This window comes from Chenopodium quinoa, unplaced genomic scaffold (assembly GCF_001683475.1).
Source record: "Chenopodium quinoa cultivar QQ74 unplaced genomic scaffold, ASM168347v1, whole genome shotgun sequence".
Taxonomy (NCBI): Eukaryota; Viridiplantae; Streptophyta; class Magnoliopsida; order Caryophyllales; family Amaranthaceae; genus Chenopodium; species Chenopodium quinoa.
Window position 1 is genome coordinate 5555378 of NW_018742914.1, and position 20888 is coordinate 5576265.

The 20888-nt window shown below is 38.9% G+C and overlaps 2 protein-coding genes across 2 annotated transcripts; both read right to left on the reverse strand.

The window, feature by feature from the left end:
- Nucleotides 1–2580: 2580 nt before the first annotated feature.
- LOC110727775 lies at nucleotides 2581–3774 on the reverse strand. The gene is made up of 3 exons (XM_021907350.1): nucleotides 3185–3774; nucleotides 2956–3021; nucleotides 2581–2853 (listed from the first exon to the last, which is right to left on the reverse strand). The coding sequence occupies exons 1-3, from the start codon at nucleotides 3494–3496 to the stop codon at nucleotides 2716–2718; spliced, it is 516 nt and encodes a 171-aa protein (XP_021763042.1). The 5' UTR covers nucleotides 3497–3774; the 3' UTR covers nucleotides 2581–2715.
- Nucleotides 3775–18667: 14893 nt separating this feature from the next.
- Nucleotides 18668–20530, reverse strand: LOC110727675. Its single transcript, XM_021907256.1, has 5 exons — nucleotides 20407–20530; nucleotides 19991–20127; nucleotides 19631–19904; nucleotides 19424–19554; nucleotides 18668–19198 (listed from the first exon to the last, which is right to left on the reverse strand). The coding sequence occupies exons 1-5, from the start codon at nucleotides 20528–20530 to the stop codon at nucleotides 18668–18670; spliced, it is 1197 nt and encodes a 398-aa protein (XP_021762948.1).
- Nucleotides 20531–20888: the final 358 nt, after the last annotated feature.

A 20888-nucleotide genomic window follows, 5' to 3' on the forward strand; every position in this document is an offset into this window, starting at 1 on the left:
ATTAATGCTTCCTTATAGTAGGACAACCAAATGATTGGTACATAATTTTATAAAATATAATTGTGGTATCCCTAGTTTTAGTTCCACATGTGGTGGGAACCCTAGCTAATTAAGTTGCTACCAGACAAAATCATAAACCTTATCATTCATTCATCATCTCTTTAAAGAGTCACAAGTTATACATACGTAGCATGCAACCTAACCTAACAATGGCAGATTTATACTATATCTTACCTCCAATTTCTAATAAGTTGAATTTGGTACGTACCAAATAATAATTGGTTTTTCAGTGGTGACACATAAATGAAAAGAGGAATAGAAAAAACGCGTTGCTAGTGATCAAGACAGGAAACTAAATGTCCGACTCAACTATTTTGTACAAAAGAATTTCCATGATTTTAGCTCAAAATAGGTGTTGAAGTGCTTATAACTATGTTAGAGTGTCGAGAATTCAACCCAACTATTTTAAAATTTGAGTAAATTTGTATCATGTATATGGTGAATAATTTATAAGAGGGGATGAATGCGAGCTAGTTTAGTTGATAAATTTCTTATACGTAGTAAGCAGTTTCTTAGCATTTTTGTTATACAGATTACACCAAATTAAGTTCTCTAAGTTCTTTAATTTCTTAACTATATTGCAAGAGGGTATATGGTGCAAATGGAGGGGAAAAAAAGGAAGAAGATGTTTTTGCTTTTGTCTTAGTTTGATTTAAATCAATTTCGAGCTATTCAATCTGGAGCTTATTTTCTTCAACATATTTAAAAATCAAACCAAATTAGCGGATAAAAATAAACCTTTTACACTAATTTACTCATAACAAAGCATCTTAAATTACCTATAATATGTATATCATGAAAAATACATATTTTTAATGTAAACATTTTTGAGACAAATTGAATATAACTATATTTCACTAACTCGATCACTTGATAATAGTTTTTATATTATTTTTTTATTTTTTTATGTCTTGTAAAAAAGAAAATGATAGCCCTAAGGGCTATGTATAAGGAGCTAAAAGGAAATATTAAGAATAAATTTACATTAATCACAGCGATTTACGCGTGATTTTATCTTGAATTCTCAACTTAATTATATTTTAGGAAGTATATTTAATGCTTATACACAGCCCTAAGTGCTATATATATCATTCACCTTGTAAAAATACAGCAAATTTTAGTCAAACCTATGCATTGAAGCAAAATTAATCAAATTAGACTAATCTAATAAAATGATAGTAGAACATCTTAATTATTTTAGGTGAGAACAACTTCAAAAAAAAAAAATTAATTTTTTAAATGGTTAAAACGATGAGATTAATTAAAGACACAAAACAGCATCACATTTGATTAGATAAGTTTTGGGTGGTTTAATGGCCTAGCAGGCAAATCGGTGTATATCACATGCATGCATTTAAAGTGAGTTACTTTCAATTCGTGGTCTATTAAACAAGACTTCCGGAAAATTAAATGGATCCACCAAGTAGCTAGTTTACTTCTCAAAACCCTTAATAACTTTAAAAGCTTTATGTCTCCAAATCAATAAAACAAGTTATTATAGATGAACCACCTACTGATGAATACTGATTCTCATCTCTAATTAGATTTATACTTATATAGTTGATTCCTATGAAAATCTATCTAGAGTACTTCCTCCAATAATAAGGACATATTATAATAAGGACATGTTCACGTTTACTAAAGTGAGATGAACTAAACTGATTGGAGTTGAACGGAACTGAAATGAATATTTTATGAGAGAAGGAAATTAGGAGCTGAACTGAACTGAAATTAAGATGAAGTGAACAGACCCTAGTAGAATTTGCCACGACATAATTCGATCAACTCTTTTTTTTTTTTTTAATAAAAAACATATATTTGTATTGAGTTAGTAGGTAGGTAATTTTATCCTTTATCTATCATGTGGGGTACGAATAATGTTTACTACATATATAAAATGACATTTTTATGGACCATCAAAAAATGAAGCAAATTCAAATGGACAAACCAAACAAAAATTAGGGTAATATTTAGGGACGGAAGGAATAACATTTTTATTATACAAAGTACTATATATGTTGTTTGTGTTCTGGTTTAAAGATACATGATGATCGTTCAAAACCCTATTAATATGAGTATTTACCCATTGGACATAATAATGTTTAATTTCTTTGACCTCATAAGTGAAATTGAAGAAATCAGCAAACTACTCGTTATAATCACACCCTCCTCGATCTTTTTCTGTTTTTGTGTTTGCTTTAATTTTTGCTGGAATGTAATATTACACGTTTAAAAGTATTTTTCCTTTTTTTCCAAAAGAAATAATAAAGTAAGTAAAATTGTAAATATTTGCCTTATTACTCCATATATGTTACACTTAGTTAATTCATGCAAAAATTCAAAATATTTATTACAATGTTTAATATTAATAATAATACCTTAGTATATCTTACAATTGACTACAACATTTAACCTAATTTTACATGTAATACTTAATTAATTACCTAGATCTAGAATATGCAATAGCTCAATCCCCCCTACAATTCTTACATTACGTGAGTCATGAACAAAATCCCCATCTTATACATCTTCTGAATCGATCTATTTATCTTTGTCACAAATAATAATCTTAATAATATGCATATACATCTATAATTCCATCAAGGGGGAGCTCCATAAAATATTAACAAACTAGAGTTGATCTTCAAATGTTGATTAATTTGCACTGAGGTAATTAAGCAACATAGAAGTAGGGATCAAGCATAGTCCCTTCTTTCGTAGTTCCGATTCTAGGGAACCCGTGTTCGTGCTATCTCCGGCTTGCCGTGAATTATTATGTCCGTTTTCTTGCATCTGAATCAATGCACAACAACTTGTTTAGAATTTTGTTTCACATCCAAAAAAAAAAAAAAAAAGCAAAAAAAGTCAAGTTCTTTGATTTATTTTCTTATTTACCTGGCATATATCTCTACTTTCTATCTCATCTTTTGACTTCATGTAGAAGAGATTCAAATAGTTGACCTATTACAAATCAAGAACAAGGGTTAGAAAATTAAACATACATGTAATAATACGTGTAATAATATATGAAATTTATATATATGTAACGATTATTATTATGAAAATACCTAGCTAAGCTAGCTAAAATAATAATTTGTTTAATTTATATAAATGTATACATTACCTTTGGACTTTGAACGGGTGAACTAGCAGTATCTTCCAATTCATGATCAACAAAAGTTGCTTGTTCCATGGTTTTTCTCTTCTTAGACATCAAATTTTCGCGGTTCTCTTGCAAGAGGAAATTAGATGCTGCACCGGAATAATTTGAGGAGGTTTCGAAAGAGGAAAAGAGAGAACTATCTTCGATGTCATCATAATCTTCGTCGTTAATAAAATCTTCAAGGTCTAATTTGATCCAATCACTCGCCTCAAATTTAGATGAGGACATACATCGTGTCTTGTGATTTGTTGTGCTCATCATAGAGTAAGCCATTTTTATCAATATTCTCAATCTATATGTAATTATATCGGGTATGAATTAGGAAACTTGTGTTTAGGGCCGGTATATAATTAGAAATCTTATTTTTTTCTTGGTGTTTGAGAAAAAAAGGAGGGCTTGCTTGACTAATTTGGAGCAGTTGAAAGGAGGGTATATGAGCTTATATAGGAGGAATAATGCAAGTTGAAAGGGTAAAAAGAGATTAGAATGAAAAAAAGTGGGCCCTAAGAATAAGAAAGTTCTTCTAAATTTATAAGGTGATGCAAAGGAAAGGGATAGGAATTTGGTCAGTAGTTTCAGAATATATTATGTCCCAACTTAAATTGGTCATAATTCTTTTGGGTCCCCCACTTTATTTGACTTGGAATTTGGATGCATTAAAGCATTGCATACATAAATTGCTTAATTATGTTATATAAGTCGGAGTATTTATACTCCATCCGTTTCGTATTAGTTGTAATAGTAGGCTTGATTTATAATTACTAATTAGTATAGGTGTCAAAATAATATCTTGTTGAGATTTTGAATATGATGAGGTGATTTTGGCCAATATCAATCACAATATAAAACATTACATTGTTGATGGGGTGTAACATATTTTACTTTTAGCAAATATGATCAAGTTTAAATTAATGTGATAGTTATATCAATATAAGGAATTGACTTGGTACATTAGTGTTGGATGGATCATTAATAATTCATTATATATATAAATTATGCATGATTATTGCAAAATTGAAGGGAAGATATATTGAATTTTATACAGTTTTTTAATTCATTAGTAAACTTAGAAATATGGAGAGTCAAATTCATACATGATCATGAAAAAACAACATGATAAGCTGGCATACACTATATATCAAATATGTGAAGAAGAAGTCTTCTTATTATTACCCTTCATTCCTCTATCCCTAAAGAAGCATGATTATTGAAATTCAATGGTACGTATCATTAACATACACAATTAACCATTGTTGCTCTCTATACAACAAAAAATTAAAATTTATAACATGCATGCATAATATGATATGATGATATGATATGGTACAATTACATATAAATTACAAATAAAGTCATGCATGTGAAATCGGATATTATTATGTACACCATGGTGTAAGAAGCGCCGAAGGTTAATTTTTTTGTACATTTTGATAATTTGAGCAAATAAAATAACCTTGCATTGATCCGGGTGTATATAATAATTTTCATGTGAAAAATTAGCCATCATTTGTTATTACACATCAAGTTAAAGATAGATATTTAGCTAATTTATCATATATATAATAAGGTGATGATTTAGACTTCTATTATATGTCAACTTATTTGAGTAGACAAAGAACGGTATTTGCTTACATTGTATTGCATCAGATGATGCAAAAACCATATTAACAGGAATTAATAGGAAAATTATCAATTAATTTAGATTAAATTAAAGGAGACATACATTTTGGTCATCATTGTCAAATTTATCAACTTAGTTGTGAGTCACTAGTTTTGAGAAAAAGAGAAAAATATGATAAAAGTAATGATCCAATGATATGAAGTTAGCAGATAATGTATTGACTAAAGCAGGAATCAAAATATAATTAATGGTTGAATTAAATTTACCAAAATAATATTAATATCTTATGAAATAGACATTAATAGATTCTCCTTTCTTCTAATATATGTGTCACAAGATGCTTACCAAAAAAATTAATTTAATGACAATTAATTTGCTATTGGCTGCCACTTGATTCCTATTCAATAATTGAGATTTGTTTGATTTTAATTCTTATAAGATGAGCATTAATTAACATTAAAAACATCTAATTAAAAAATGATTAGTATGGCCTACATTAAAGATTGCAGTGTCAAAATCAAAATCTACTTTCTAGTGTCAAGGAATTAGAATTAGCTATTCTCTGACAGTGAAATATTTTTAGTTAATGACATAATTTATATACATGGCGTTTAATTATATGATTAATTATGTGTTTTAGAAGATTGTCACTTATCTTCAAAAATCTTGAAATGATGTCATTTTGGTGTTTTTCTTTATCAAAAGGATCTTTATACGTCATGTTCTACGTATAATTGAACTAGTAGGCTAAAAAAACACACACATTGAATAACCAGCAGTAATTTTGACTCATTAGGGTTTTAAACTGTCAAAAGCGTTATATTTCCTTTTTTTATTTGACTTGTTTTATTTAATTACCACGCTTTGTTATTGCAAAATTTTAACCATCAACAACTCTGATTCTTCGTAAGTACAAAAGTACAAGTTATACATTATGATAATACTTAATGAGAGACGATTCTAACAAGATTTCACATGAAAATGATTTTCCTTAAATATGACGTACTGACAAAAGACTTTGGTGAATAGTTTAAAAATCAAAATCGGGTTGTAGTCAAATTAAAAAAATAAAATAAAGGAAGTATACATTTACATAGTCAACATAGTTAACGAAACTGCTCATCAATAAATTGTTGCAATTTCGACCGATTGTGATTCTCTCTGGTAATTAGACGCCAGTTAAATAGGCTAGGAATGTTCTACTTACCTCTAGTTGATTATCAGTCATTAAAACTTATTTTATCTTATATAAACCCATTAATTAATAATCTGTGGTTTATACACACGGGTGTACAGTGCTCATCATACACCCGTATAAATAAAAAAAAGGCGGCAAGAACATCTTGTGTTTCATAAAGAACATACATGTATTTGACAAAGAACATGGTTGTATTTGACAAAAACATGCATTACCAAAGAACATAAAGATATAATAAAAAGAACGAGATAAAAGCTTGATAAAATTTTCTGAAAAATTACACATTATTAACGGGAAAAATTTAGAAGTGATAAATAATCGAGTAGGGCCGGGCCATATCATAATTTCTCGTGCTCAAACCCGTAGAAAAGTAGCGGGTTTTCGGGCTTTTTTCGAACCCGGATCGAGTTTTAACTAAAAATGCATTTTTAGGTTTGCCCAAACCCACCCTATTTCGGGCCGGATCGGGTCGGGATGTGAGTCATGCCAATGTTGATCACCTCTTAAAAAATCCTTACCAAAGATATCATTTCCCCAAAAAATAGTTTTCTATCTCTCCAAAAAAAAAAAATCAACTTCCCATAATAATTTAGTTTTTTTTACTCTAACATTATTTTCAATTAAAAATAATTTAAGATTTCAATATCAAATTTCAAAATACCAAATGTTAAAAAAACATAATTTATATTGTAAAGTACATATACTTAATACCTAAATAACACACTAATCAAACTCAAAGAATGTGCGATAATAAAAGTAATTTAAATATGACATGATAATAAAAAATAGAATTTGGGCGTCACTACGACCTTAAAGAACATACACGCCAAATTCAAAGAACATACTTTGTATTATTAAACCCAAAAAAAAATATGTTTATCAACATATGTTAAATAACATAAGTTATAATGTAAAGAACATATAATTTTACTCAAAGAACACACTGATCACACTCAAATAACATATTAAAGGTATGTTCTTTGTCAAACATAGGTATGTTCTTTATCAAACACTATATGTTCTTTCCGCCTTTTTTTGTTTACCCGGGTGCACCATGAGCATGGTGCACCCGGGTGTATTATCTAATTTTCATTAATTAAACCTTAACAAAACTGATTTTAATTGAAATTCGAAATTAAACATTCCTTATCAACCAACCCTTATCCAGACTCATTTTTCCCTTACCTGGACTTATTTTAACTGAAATACGAGTAATTAAGTAAAAATAAGGTGAACACAACAGACCCTTAATATAGAATATACAAGTACACCCTCGCTCTCACTCCATAATTAGACAATAAAAGATGAAAATAACAAGCTAAGCTAAGCTAGGGCAGGTAGGAGGTCAAAAATCATGCAGATCCTCTGATAATCTGCAATTTTAAATCCCAGAAATAAGGATGATCATCATCCTCATCCTCTAGGACAAGCTAATGCATAATCGAACGCGTTCGGCGGAATCTTGAAGATCTTCTGTGGACTGTCTTATGCATGATCTGATACTGATAATAAGAGTGATAACAATGTTCATTCTTATCTTAACTACTGTAGGTTATTTGGCAACAGAAATACAGGAAATAAAAAACTTGTCTAAAATACCCATGACATTTGTGACATAATAATAATGTAAAGGATTCATTTCTGTTAGGATTTTATTTATATTGTTCTTTTTATGATTTAGTCATTCATATCACCTTGTTAATCATCTCTTAATCACATTTATTTTTAATCTTGAAGATTTTGTCTAATATTTTTCTCATAAAAAAGATATTGTTCCATTATTATGGTGCAGATCATGTATATGTTGACCTATTAGGGCTAATGTGATCTTCATTCCCTTTCTTTAAAACTGAGTCCATTTTATTTAAATGATCAGATGATAAATTTCCAAACTTAATTAAACCTAATACAAAATTATATTACAAATATATATGGAGTATATTTTTTCTACTGATAGCATTAAATTGAACCTTTTTTTTTTTTTCCTGAATGTATCTCCTGAATTACACTGTCAAGGCATGGAAGGTTGTTGCATACAGATAGAGATCGAATCGCCACGGTGTCAAATAGACAGCTGAAACATTTCCCCCCTTAAACCGCAAATACTAGACAACAAAAACCGTGAGAGTTGATGTCGAGTGAAGATTATTCTCATAAAAAGTAAATAATGCAGCGCTCATTATATGATTTATCCATTATCCAAAACCTGTTATTTAATCGACTTCATCACATACTACATGCCTTTAAAATGACGAGTAAAGGATATTTGCTAACGAGCGCCTCTCAATCGATCTAGGACATTAAATGAGAATTTAAAATATTTCTAAAATGATACTTCCTCCGTCCCTAAATTACATTCCTTTTTGGAAATTTACTACCTCCGCTTCGCATTACTCGTAACAAAGGGGTATTATTTGTGAGATATAAAATATTCGTTTGTTGCGAGTAATGCGAAGCAGAGGTAGTATACGTAGTATTAAAGGATGATAGATTACTTAAATTTGTTTTATGCACCCGAGTGCACTGTACACCCAATTAACCCAAGATTAGTTTTTGTTAGTTTTTTATTTGATAATTAAATGAAAACAAAATACTTATGATTGTACGGTGTACCGGTCGGGTGTATATAACAATCTTTCATGAAGTACATGCACAAATAAAAAGAATTAAGAAAAAAGCACATGCAATTAGAGGTAGCTAGCATGGAAGTAGGTAATATTAAGCACAATCTGTACCACATGACACCACATGTATAAGCCGCAAACTCAGACAAAAATCATTTAATTCAACCATTAATGATAATCTACCCGTTGAGAAATTTAAATTTGAATTGCTCAGTTTAATTTTCATGGAATGAACAAAGAATGAGGTAGATGCTTCATTGATTTGAAGAGGTATTTTTCAACTTTTTTAGGGATTTTATATAAAAAGATAATTAATTAATTCATCATGCCAGTTTTATATACCTGTATTGAACTTAATTGTACAAGGTTAGTTTATCTTTATTATGATGAATTTAATTCAGTGGTGACTTTGTAATTAGTAGCCATTAATTTTTACTTGATGAATGGGTGGGTAGGTATTAATTCTTTCAGTAACACTTAATGGGAATTCCTCGAAACTAAACAACAAATGAATTAAAATCTTAGGGATTGTAATTGCTCATGACTTTTTGCTCCCTCTTTGAACATTTTAAAAAATGGGTATACATTAAGAATTTCGTCTCATTTTTTCGGGAAACAAATAGGAATACCAAATTACATTACTTGTATTAAATAACTAGTGAGGAAAAATCCCTCAAAAAAAAAATAAAGTAAGAGAGAGAATAAATACTGTGTCATAAATGACAGGAACATTTGGCATAAAAAATTTGAGGATAATTTAGGGATAAATTAGGAGAATGGGGTTAAAATCGTAAAAAATCACTTACTACAAAAGGAAAGATTCTTACAATGAGATTTTAATTTTGATTTGCCAAAAAAAGAATAGTGAATTCTAATAAAGAAACTGAGGGAGTATATAATACTCGTATTTAGCAAAAGCTAACGAGCGTTTTCGGGTCGTTAGATAAGAGAGCTAAAAATGAAAATATTAATATAAAATGGATCTTGCTCACGAACGCCCCCGAGGCGTTGGATTAGCATTTAAAATATTACTTAAAATGGTATTAATTTGGGAAAGCATGACAAAATCACGCGTCGATTGGTTAATTAATGTTAATTTTAATTTAATAATCTTTCTACTTTCAACTAGCTTATCCAATGCCACCGGGGCGTTCGTTAGCTTTTGTCATATAAAATTAATATTAATTACATCGATTAACGTGTGATAGATTTTACAATACATTTCTAAATTCGTACATAGTACTATTCTAATTAAGTAATATATAAACTAATTATCTAGCACCCTGGGAGTCAGGATCGCTCATTAGCAAGATCCATAATATAGTATATATACATAAACAGTTAATCCACCTCACATATCAATTTTCCTCTGGACCATGGTAGGTGGTATACATGCAAGTTGTTCGGATTGATCTGAGTTGGGTTCTATTTGAATGATGGTCATTTTTAGCTAATTAATTAGATTTTTTTTTTCTTTATGTTTCTATAGTTACAAAAGAAAATAGGAATATCTAACTAAGCTAATTGGCCACATGTTTCAATCATAATTTCAGTTAATCTATATATATAGGTCATATTCAGGTGATACACATACTTTTTATTAAATATGTTTCTGGTTGTTAGTTTGAGTCTAAATGATTTGAAGAAAGTTGTAAAGGTTAGTGAAATCGACATAATTAAGCTTACTCTTTAGTTCTTAGGTACCACTGCACCCTCAAGATCAATTTCAATTCATCAACTAATAAGCTAAACATTATTAATTGAGATTTTACCCATTCACCTTAATTACTTATTTTATGTCTTAAAAATTTTAATTAAAGTAAGGGTTAATAAGTTCAGACAACATAAATTCAAAAGTAATAAACTCCAATAAGATAGAAATCAAGACATTATAGATAAGACAAAAAAAGTATAAAGAGTATAAATTTTTTTTTACAAGATGCAAGAGTATAAACTTACCACAAAAGTTATTCTAAAAAATTAAGATTTTTCTTAGTGAGCAAATCTAGATTATCAACCCTATAATTTGTTATTTTATATTCAATATTAAGATACTCGATCCTTTAATGCTAATACTCGTAGTTCTGTGTGAACTTTGATTTATGGTATCAAGTATTTCTAATGATTCTTGATTTGGGTATTTTATACCCGGCCAGGTGGCCCAATCAGAAAGTGCCACGTGTCCTCTGTATAGGTGCCATTTGGACCTATGGAATGATGACACGTGGAGGGTGGATTCTTCTCCGTCCTACGTGGACTGAAGGTCCAGCAGGGACCATTCAGGTGGCGACACGTGTCACACAAAAAGTGCTTCAAAATCCTTTGGGCACAGTGACACGTGTCACTCAGGCATTGGCCCTGGGATGGCGGCCTTTTAAGGCCCAAATCCCGAGGCGCCGCAAAACGGCGTGACCTAATTCCTAGGTCACCAGGTCCTAGGAAGGCACACTTTTCAAAAGGACCCTATAAATAGGGACATTATGTCATTTATGACAGGGAGAGAGAATTTTTTACACGCAATACGAGACAATACGTCACTTATCTCACTTTACCTGAGCTTGGAATCCAAGTTGATAACTTTACTTCCGCACGTTTTATTTCCGAACGTTTGCTGACTTAATCTTCGGAGGCGGACCCCCAACCATCCGGAGGTCCGTTTGCTTTGCAGGTACAGGCGTCCTCAGTTGAATCCAGTTTCAGTGTTGTAACTCTCCCGAGGGACAAAAACCCCGAAACAATTCTAACGTCTGTGGGGAGAGTACCTCTGAAATGGCTTCACAAGAACCTGTACCAAATCCGGAGGCCATTCGGCCTCCAAATGATGTGCTGGTCCAAACGGACCATGACTCAGGTGACGACGCTCATGTCGAAACCTATGTGGATCCAAATGGATCCCTCATCTCTAAACGCATCCGCAGTAAGGAACGGCGAGAGCGTCCCCATGTTCAGGCAGGACTAAGAAAACTGCTGGTCAGCCAAAGAAGCCCTCGGGGCGGCCGGTTAATCCTTCCCAGGCGGCAGGATCAACTCCCGTCACTCGGGATGAGCTAATGTCACTCCTGAGCAGCCTCAGGGGTGAAATCAAGCAGCTCGCCTCAAAGAAGTCGCCTACTCCTAGAAAGGAGCAGTCAGCCAAGAAGCCAGCCCAAGCTGGCAAACAGAAGTCGGTCAGGGACCGTCAGCCGACTCCTCATCCTGCTCCTAAGGAGAAGGCCAGTCCCCAATTTGACCCTAATCGGCTCCGTTTCCCAGAAACGGGCGCAAGAAAACCCATCCGGCACATACAGCCAGATGGTAGCAAGAAAACGTTCTCTGACGCTCGGCAATACATTGAGGAGAGGAGAACCCAGCAATCAGAGTTGGCTTCAACGTCGACTTATCATGATAGCTTTCGGAATACCTCTGTGAGGTGTTCCTAGTCTGTACATGAGACCCCAGCAAGCAGCCAAAGGGTTCAGTCTGGGCCGCATGTGATTCAGTCCACCCAGTACATGGCACATCCATTGTACCAGGCGCCAGTTGTACCTTACATGCAACCTACCCTCTATGGAGGACAAGCGGCATACGGCTATCAGCCGATGGACTGGCAGCTTAGGCTGCAACACCTTGGAGATCAACCCTCTACTTTCTCCAGAGAAATAACTGAAGCCGTGCAGCCGGCTAAAGTTAAAAACGTTCTGGTTGGAGCCTATGACGAGACCTCCAACCCAGAGGACCACTGTTGGCATACACCCACCTCATGTATTTACAGGGGTTGGATGATGCCGCATGGTGTCGTTGCTTTCCAGCCACCCTGAAGGGCATAGCCCAGCAGTGGTTTGGCAACCTGCCGGCTGGCTGCATAAATAGCTTCAAGACGCTTGCGTTCTTGTTTGCATCAAACTTCTCTATGAACATCCCTGCCAAAAAGACAAGACTTGACTTGGGCAATGTACAGCAGGGAGATAGAGAAGGTTTGCGATCCTACGTCAGGCGGTTCAATCTGGTCCGAATCCAGATTCATGGGTTGTCTGATGAGGTCGCCTTCACAGACTTCTTTAAGGGTCTGAAGGACAGGTCTACTTTTAAGTACGAACTCGTCAGCAAACAAATCTTTACCCTACAAGGAGCCTTGCGAGAGGCGGAAGCCTACATACAGGCGACCGAACTCTGCTCATCCAATAATCAGTCGGACCATAAGAAGTCCGACCGGCAGAAAGAGAGTCGGCCTGCTCAGCCGGCTCCTCAGAAGAGAGCAAAAAGAAAAAGCAAGTTTGGGCCATTGATAACTCTGATCAACCGGCCCAGAAGAAGAAAAAAGAGTGGAAATCGTACGTCCCAAGGTACGAATTCCACAAGGACTGCTGCTCCATCCTTTTGGAAATTAAGGATCGGCTAACTCTTGAAAAGCCGACTGCTATGAAAGGTTCCGCTGAAAATCGGAACGAGAACAAGCATTGCCATTTCCATAAGGATGTTGGCCATGACACGAACGACTGCTTTAGTCTCAAGCGGGAGCTTGACCGTCTGGCCGACAAAGGACAGCTGAAGTCCTATGTGAAGTCCAAAGTGACTTCAAAAGCAAATCCGGGGCAGTCCAAGAAAAAGACTCCCCAGCCTGCTGTGAGTGCCGAAACTGATGAAGAACCGATGTACACCATAGCAGGCGGATTTGCCGGTGGTGGCCCGACCATTCGGGGTACCAAGGACCATCTAAGAAAGATGGTCAATTCTGTTGAGGAGGGAGATACAGCTAGCACATCCACCTTCCCTAAAGTTGTCATCACCGAACAGGACAGAGGCAAAGTCCGTCGGCCGCATGATGACCCTGTTGTCATTGAGTGTAAAGTCGCCAACCAGCTGGTTGGCCGAATTCTGATTGACACAGGAAGTTCCTTTGACCTCATCAGCCTCAAATGCTTGTCCAATCTCAAGTACAAACCGGATAGCATGATGGAGGTCACCCACACCTTAGTTGGGTTTGGGGGAGGACTTGTGCACCCAGTCGGACGAATTGACCTACCTGTCCGCCTGGGAAGCAGGGGAGACGGTCGGCACATGACCATCCGTTTCCTAGTGGTTGAAGAGCTCACGGCTTACAACCTCATATTTGGATGACCCACTCTTAATGAGTGTAAGGCCGTCATCATCCCTGCTCTCATGCTACTCAAGTATGAGAAGGATGATGGAACAGTTGGTTCCCTTAATGGGGACCAAAAGACGGCTCGAGAGTGTTATCTCTCGGACGTCAAGTCTGCGGCCGCAGCATCCGGCCGGGGCAAGCAAATGATTGACCTCGACGATGTCGAGGAAGAACAGTCGGCTCCACCAGCCAGAAAGAAAAGAAAGACTGATCACCTGGTGGTGGTCAAAAAAGAAAAGCAATAGCAATCACTGACCGGGGAAAGGTCGGATGATCTTCGTCCCCAGCCTACTGGTGAGCACATTGATATCCCTCTGGATGATAGCCGTCCAGAGCGGACTGTTAAGGTGAGGACGATTGCCTTTGCAAAGTTGGGTGAAAACCTTCACCAGCTGCTCAAGGAATTCAAAGACACCTTTGCCTTTGAAGTGGAGGAGATGTCAGGCATCAGCCCGGATCTCGCTATCCACAAACTCGCCGTGGATCCTAAAAAGAAGCCCATCCGGCAAAAGAAAAGAAACCACGGTGAAGAAAGAAGTCAGGCGGCAGCTGCCGAAGTAAAACAGCTGTTAGATGCCAAGTTCATTTGGCCGTGCAACTTCCCTGAGTAGGTAGCTAACGTTGTGTTAGTAAAAAAGTCGAATGGAACTTGGCGGATGTGTGTTGATTACACAGACCTCAACAAGGCATGTCCAAAGGATAGCTATCCACTGCCTAAGATCGACAGTCTGGTCGACTCAACAGCCGGACATGCCCTGATGAGTTTCATGGACGCCTATTCAGGTTTCCATCAGATCCCCTTGTGGAAAAAAGATCAAGAAAAGACGGCATTCGTCACTGATCAGGGGTTGTTCTGTTATACGGTGATGCCGTTTGGTTTGAAGAATGCGCCTGCTACCTTCCAACGAATGATTAATACGGTCTTCATTAATCAAATCGGAAGGAATGTAGAGGCGTACATTGACGATATGATAGTCAAATCCAAACAGCAGGCGGATCACCTTGCTGATCTCCGAGAAACATTCGCCACACTCAGGCGGCACAAGGTCATGCTTAACCCAAAAAAGTGTGTCTTTGGTGTTGAGTCTGGGAAGTTTCTCGGATTTTTGATTGACCAAAGGGGAATAGAGGCCAACCCTGAGAAAATACAGGCGGTGATCGACATGCAGTCGCCCCGTACTGTGAAGGAAGTGCAAAAACTAACAGGTTGTCTAGCGGCCCTGGGGAGATTCCTCAGCCGGTCAGGCGACAAGTGTCTCTACTTTTTCCAAGAAATCAAAAGAAGACAAACTTTGAATGGGGGGATGATGCAGAGGCGGCCTTTCAAAGGCTAAAAACTCATCTGCACTCTTTGCCGAGGCTTGTCAGCCCTTTGCCTAAAGAGAAGCTCTTCATGTACTTAGCCGTCTCTGATCATGCCCTCAGTGCCGTCCTCTTAGCTGAGAGAAATGGCACCCAGCTCCCGGTGTATTTCATAAGCCATGTTCTGAGAAACGCGGAGCTTCGGTATCATATGGTTGAGAAATTCGGCCTTGCCCTTTACATGGCCATCAAAAAGCTTAAACCTTACTTCTTGGCGCATGCGGTAGAGGTCTATACTGACCAACCGATCAAACGGTCACTCACAACCTTGGAGTCTTCTGGACGAATGCTCAAATGGGCGATTGAAATGCAAGGATTAGAAATCAATTACGAACCAAGGAAGGCAATAAAGGGACAAGCATTCGCTGACTTTATTGTCGAAATGACAAGGCCGGTTGTTCCGGACAATACAGACCAGGTTTGGAAAGTGTATGTGGATGGGAGCTCCACTGTGAACGGCTGTGGTGCGGGGATTATCTGTCAATCTCCTGAAGGAGATAAGTACGAATACGCACTACGGTTCAAGTTTCAGGTCTCTAATAATGAGGCCGAGTATGAGGCCCTGCTGGCCGGCATCCGGTATTGCAAGGCGGCAGGGGCGAAGAAGATATCCGTCTGCTCTGATTCTCAACTGGTCGTACTCCAGGTTAATGGAACGTACGAGGCCACTCATCCGGCCATGATAAAATATTTGCAGGCGGTCAAGAGTGAAGTTGGGTCACTTGAAGAATTTCATCTAACTCAGGTGCCCAGGTCTTCAAACAATCAGGCGGATGCTCTGTCCAAGTTGGCATCATCCGCCTCCTGTGAAACGCCTCGGTCAGTTTTCTGGGAGGTCATGGAAAAAAGAAGTATATCTGAGGAAGACCCCATTGGAATTCTTGACCGAAGCTCAACCTGGATGGACAGCATCCGGGCTTATCTTGCAGATGGCACGCTCCCTGACTCACCACGGGAGGCGACTGTTTTAAAAAAACGAGCAGCTAACTTCAAGTTGCGACAAGGAGAGCTCTTTAGGGCTGGCTTTTTGAAACCCCTGTTGAAGTGTGTTACCCCTGAAAAGGGGAAGGAAGTCCTCGAAGAGTTTCATTCGGGATTCTGCGCCTCCCATATAGGCGGCAAACCCCTCGCGGCCAAGGCCAGGTGGCTTTACTTTTGGCCAACTCTGGAGTCAGATGCCATGGAAATGGTGAAAAAATGTGACAAGTGCCAAAAGTTTGGCAATCTCATCCATCGTCCGGCTACAGACCTGACGGCCATCCACAGCCCAATACCCTTTGCCAAATGGGGCATGGACATTCTGGGGCCATATACAACTGCACCAGGCGGCAAGCGCTATATATTGGTGGCTGTGGATTACTTTACCAAGTGGGTAGAGGCTGAGGCAGTCAAAAACATCAAGACTAAAGACGTCATTTCCTTTATCTGGAGGAACATAATCACTCGTTTCGGGGTGCCCATGTCTATGGTTTTTGACAATAGTCCTCAATTTGAGACGCCTCAACTCAAGACTTGGCTGGGAGACCAGGGGGTCTCAAGCTTCTTCGCATCAGTCGGCCGGCCGCAAGCAAACGGCCAGGTCGAAGCCTTCAACAAGTTAATCTCAGACGGGATTAAAAAGAAAATTGAGCGGGCTGGTGGCCTTTGGGCGGATGAATTACCACACGTCCTTTGGTCCATCAGAACGACTACTAAAGGGGCAACGGGAGAAACTCCATTCCTAATGGTGTATGGTGCAGAAGTTGTTCTGCCCATTGAGCACTATGAGCCGACCCTTCGAATCATGTTGTATGATGAAGAGGCGAATTGGGAGGCCATGCGCCTAGCATTGGACTCACTTCCAGAGCGCAGGGGCGATGCTGCCTTGCGTCATGAGATATACCGTCTGAGAATGACTCGGGCATACAACAAAAGAGTATACAAGCGTCCTCTCAAAGTGGGGGACTTTGTGCTACGGAAAATGGAGGCAGTCGGTAGGGCGAACGAACAGGGAAAGCTAACCCCAAATTGGGAAGGCCCCTACTGAATCTATGAGGAAGTAAGAGACGGCACCTACCGCCTGGAAGACCCAGACGGCAGGCAGCTGCCCAGAACTTGGAATGTAGACAACTTGAAAAAGTACTACTTCTAAGTACAAATGTAAAAACCTCAATTTTGTAAATCTCGCGTATTGTTAATGAGAATATGCCTTCATTTCCCAACTTGTCTTTTTATTTAAGCTCTTAGTGTCGCCTGTATACAATACAGACGGCCAATACGTTTGTAGAGCGTTTGTCTCAACAGCAGACGCTCCAATCCTTCTGAAGGAACCGATTGTTTTAGAACAGTCGTTCCTACGAAATTCATCAAGTTTACACCAACACTTGACGAATATTTACGTAACCATTTAAGAAGCCTAAGGCCAGATAAAATCATGATGAGGCCCATGGCCGGATGTTAATAAACAAAAAGAGACCGAATGGTCACAGTCTGCTCCAATATGAGTATGACCGTCTGCTCCAACATAGGTCAGATAACCGGCGACGTCCATTCGGGCGAATTCGTCGAGGAGAAGCATCTCCCATTTGGGTGGCACATTGCTCTACGAATATACCAAGCGGCCCTACCGGATGCTAAGGCAGCATTTGCAGCCGTTTGTTTTAATCGAAAGTGAGATCTAAAGAGACTCGAATTTTCTAACTGCTCTAGTACAGTTCAGAAATGGTCACTGTTCTCATAAGTAGAAGCTAAACGAGGCATAAAGCCGGATGTGTCTGTTATTGATCGAGGGCAAAACAGGCGGAAAATTTGATTAATAAAAGGGTTAAGTCAACTACTTGGCGCTTATTGAGGCCATTGGCCGGATGACGCCTGAACCTTGCCTATGGGGCAAGGTAGGCGGGCAATCATTTTTAAAAGAAAATTGGCTAAGTTATAAACTTGGCCAATTTATCTCAAAGAGGCCTATGGCCAGAGACGCCTGTTTTTTCTTATGGGGCAAAACAGACGGAGGTTCTCTCTTAGCAAATCTGTTAAGTTGGAAATCTGAGTTTTGTTCGAGCCAATGGCCGAATGAAGGCTTTAAGCTGCCTGTTTTAGATGGACGACTGCCGAGTGGTTTGGGGCAATCACCATAAGTGATTGATTGACTTAGAAACCATGCATACCCTTCTAAGTATCAATGATTTCTAAATCAATCAATCCAATAAACCGAAACCACTCGACATCCGTCCAGGGGCAAGAACATTCGCATGGTATACAGGTTATAATACTTAGCCAAAAACATGCAATGAAAAATAAAAATTCAAGCAGTTCAAAGGACAGAATATGGATAACTTCAGCCAAATGGCCGAATGATTCAAATTAAAAAAGACCAATCGCCACCAGACGATTGGTTAAGATTGTCATCAGGCAAAGCCAGAAAGATTGTCAAATTACCCGACCCCTCGGTCGGTAAAGATACAAATACTCGGCACGCAGGCCGGAAAAGAAAAGTACATGGCCATTCGGCCGCAGAAAAGCATAAAAGCTTAAGTGATCAGGGGAGAGCCTCTTCAGTGGCAGCCGGCCTGTCGTCCTTCGGCTGCTCTTCATCCTTTTTCTCTTGCTCCTCCGCCTGATCCTCCTCCTCGCCACCAGAGGACGACTCCCCAGAAGAGTCGGACCCAGAACTTTCCTCGGCCTCAGCATTCTCAGCCTCTTCAATAAGGCGAGCGTCGAATGCTTTGCTGGCTTCGTCAAATTTGGATTTCCAAATCTGATAGTCCGAGTCCGGCTGTACAGCCGCCCAAGTATCCCGCATGATGGCTTCATAATCGCTCATCATTTTCTTAACAAGAGCCTCTCTCTCTTGATCAGCCACGGACTCAAACTTGGACTTCAGCTGATGCTCCTGGTTGCTGAGGCGCTGCTCCAGGCGGCCCACCTTCTGCTTGGCTCTCTCGGCCTCTTCTTTGGCATCTTGAAGAGGCTCGAGCTTCTCCTTAAGAGTTGTAATCTCTTTCTTAAGGGAAGTGATGCGCAGGCGAGCCGAGTCCAGGTCCTTCTTCACCTGCATATTGGCTTCCGCCTGCGAATACATCATATCAAGCGTCAGAAACTCATTATGAGCAATATCAAATTGAGCTCGATCCAAGGCGGACTCGGCCCAAGCTTTGGAAACTGTTACCTCTTTGGACTTCTCCTTGAGGGGTAGCCTAAGCCCTTGGACGCGCAGCATGGCTTGCAAAAGAGCCGAATGGTTAAAAACAGGCGAAAAAAAAATTGAAAAAATTTCTTGAGCTAAGACTCATACCTCGCAAAGGTTCCCCAAGATGCCATCCAAGTCAAGGATGCCGACTCCTCTGACAGACGCCTTGTCGTCAGGATTAACCGCCCTCAGCATGGACTTGGCCATCTGGACTACAGTCGGCCTCTGCACAGGAACTGAGAAGGAAAGAAAGTTAGAAAAATAACTCAAGTACATCTAAATGGAAGAACAATAGAGGCGAATGAATTTTACCGTCGTCCTTCTGTTCCTCCTCTCTCCCCAGGCTCCTCTTCTCTCCTGTTGAGCCGACAGCAGTGGTGGGTTGCTTAAAGCCACCCTTCGATGCCCTCTGGGCATCCGGTTTGCTGATCTCCTTTTCAGCTTCGAGAGAAGAGGCGTCTGGGCCCTTCTTGGGCCTATGAGCAATGTGCTTCCGGCCGCCCTTGCCGGATGCGCTCACATCACCCGCCCTAGTCTTTTGGATTTTAGGGTCGGATGGTTTTGAAGGAGATTTGGAAGGTGCACCCTACATCAACACAAGATAAACGCAAGTTAGAAATCATTCGGGCAAATTTAATATTGGTCAGAAATGAAAGTAAAACAATTTTCTACCTTGGAGGTGCCGCCAGTTTTCTGCTCGTCCACTTTGGTGTGAGTGGTTACTTCTGCCCTATTTAGGACATTCGACCTGTATCGAGCAGCAGATACAGCCGGCTTCCTTGTGGCCGAGAGCTTTTCCATTGCTTTGTCTGCAAAAATGAACAAGTGTTAGCATCATTAAACAAGTACTGAAAAGCAAAAGTAAATTGCATATAAAACAGACGGTCGACTACCTCTCGGCATCTCAAAACTTAGCCCACAGGCGGCTAAGAATGTCCCTTCTTCAAACCACTTGTACAAAGGGAGATAGCATTAAGGGGTGACCTCCTTGTCCCCCTCATCATTCGTCCACACGGACACGGTAAACAACCCCGCGTCCATGATCTCCTCCTTTGCCCGCCTGGGAATAGGCGGCAATGCGCTCCTACCTGCTAGGAGAGGTGGATCCTTATTCCACCTGTTATACTTTTGGTTCAGGCGGCTATCGGCAGACTTGACTATGTAGAACTTAGTCCTACAGTCTTTCCACTTGTTCTCTTTGCCAACAGCCATCATGTACCCCTTGCAAGTGGTCAAGGTGTACCAGCCTTCACCGCCCCTAGCAGGCGCCCTGCTCAGATAGTGCATGTGGGCGAACGCTTCAAAGCTCGCCTCCACCTGCAGCATCTCACAGGCGGCAACGTACCCCAAGATATTGATCCAGGAGTTGGGTACAAGTTGCCAGATACCCAGTTGGTATCCGTCCAAGATCCTCTACACGGCCGGATGGAGAGGGAAGCGGAGGACAGCCTGGAAGGCCGCTTCATAGCAGCCGAATGCTTTGTCTTGATAGCTGGCCAGGCTCGGCCAGGTTATGGTGTCGCCCTCGTTAGGGACCGACAAAGTGTAGCCATAGCCTAGGACGACCTTG

Bases quoted from the DNA above. Each gene is read 5' to 3' on its own strand.
- LOC110727775 (XM_021907350.1), bottom strand. From the start codon at position 3,496: ATGGCTTACTCTATGATGAGCACAACAAATCACAAGACACGATGTATG. The intron at 3,022-3,184 runs GTAATGTATACA...GATTTGTAATAG, and splicing joins CACCCGTTCAAAGTCCAAAG to GTCAACTATTTGAATCTCTT. The intron at 2,854-2,955 runs GTAAATAAGAAA...GCATTGATTCAG, and splicing joins AAAGTAGAGATATATGCCAG to ATGCAAGAAAACGGACATAA.
- LOC110727675 (XM_021907256.1), bottom strand. From the start codon at position 20,530: ATGGCTGTTGGCAAAGAGAACAAGTGGAAAGACTGTAGGACTAAGTTC. The intron at 19,905-19,990 runs GTAGAAAATTGT...GTGTTGATGTAG, and splicing joins AAACTGGCGGCACCTCCAAG to GGTGCACCTTCCAAATCTCC. The intron at 19,199-19,423 runs GTATGAGTCTTA...ATGTATTCGCAG, and splicing joins TCTTGGGGAACCTTTGCGAG to GCGGAAGCCAATATGCAGGT.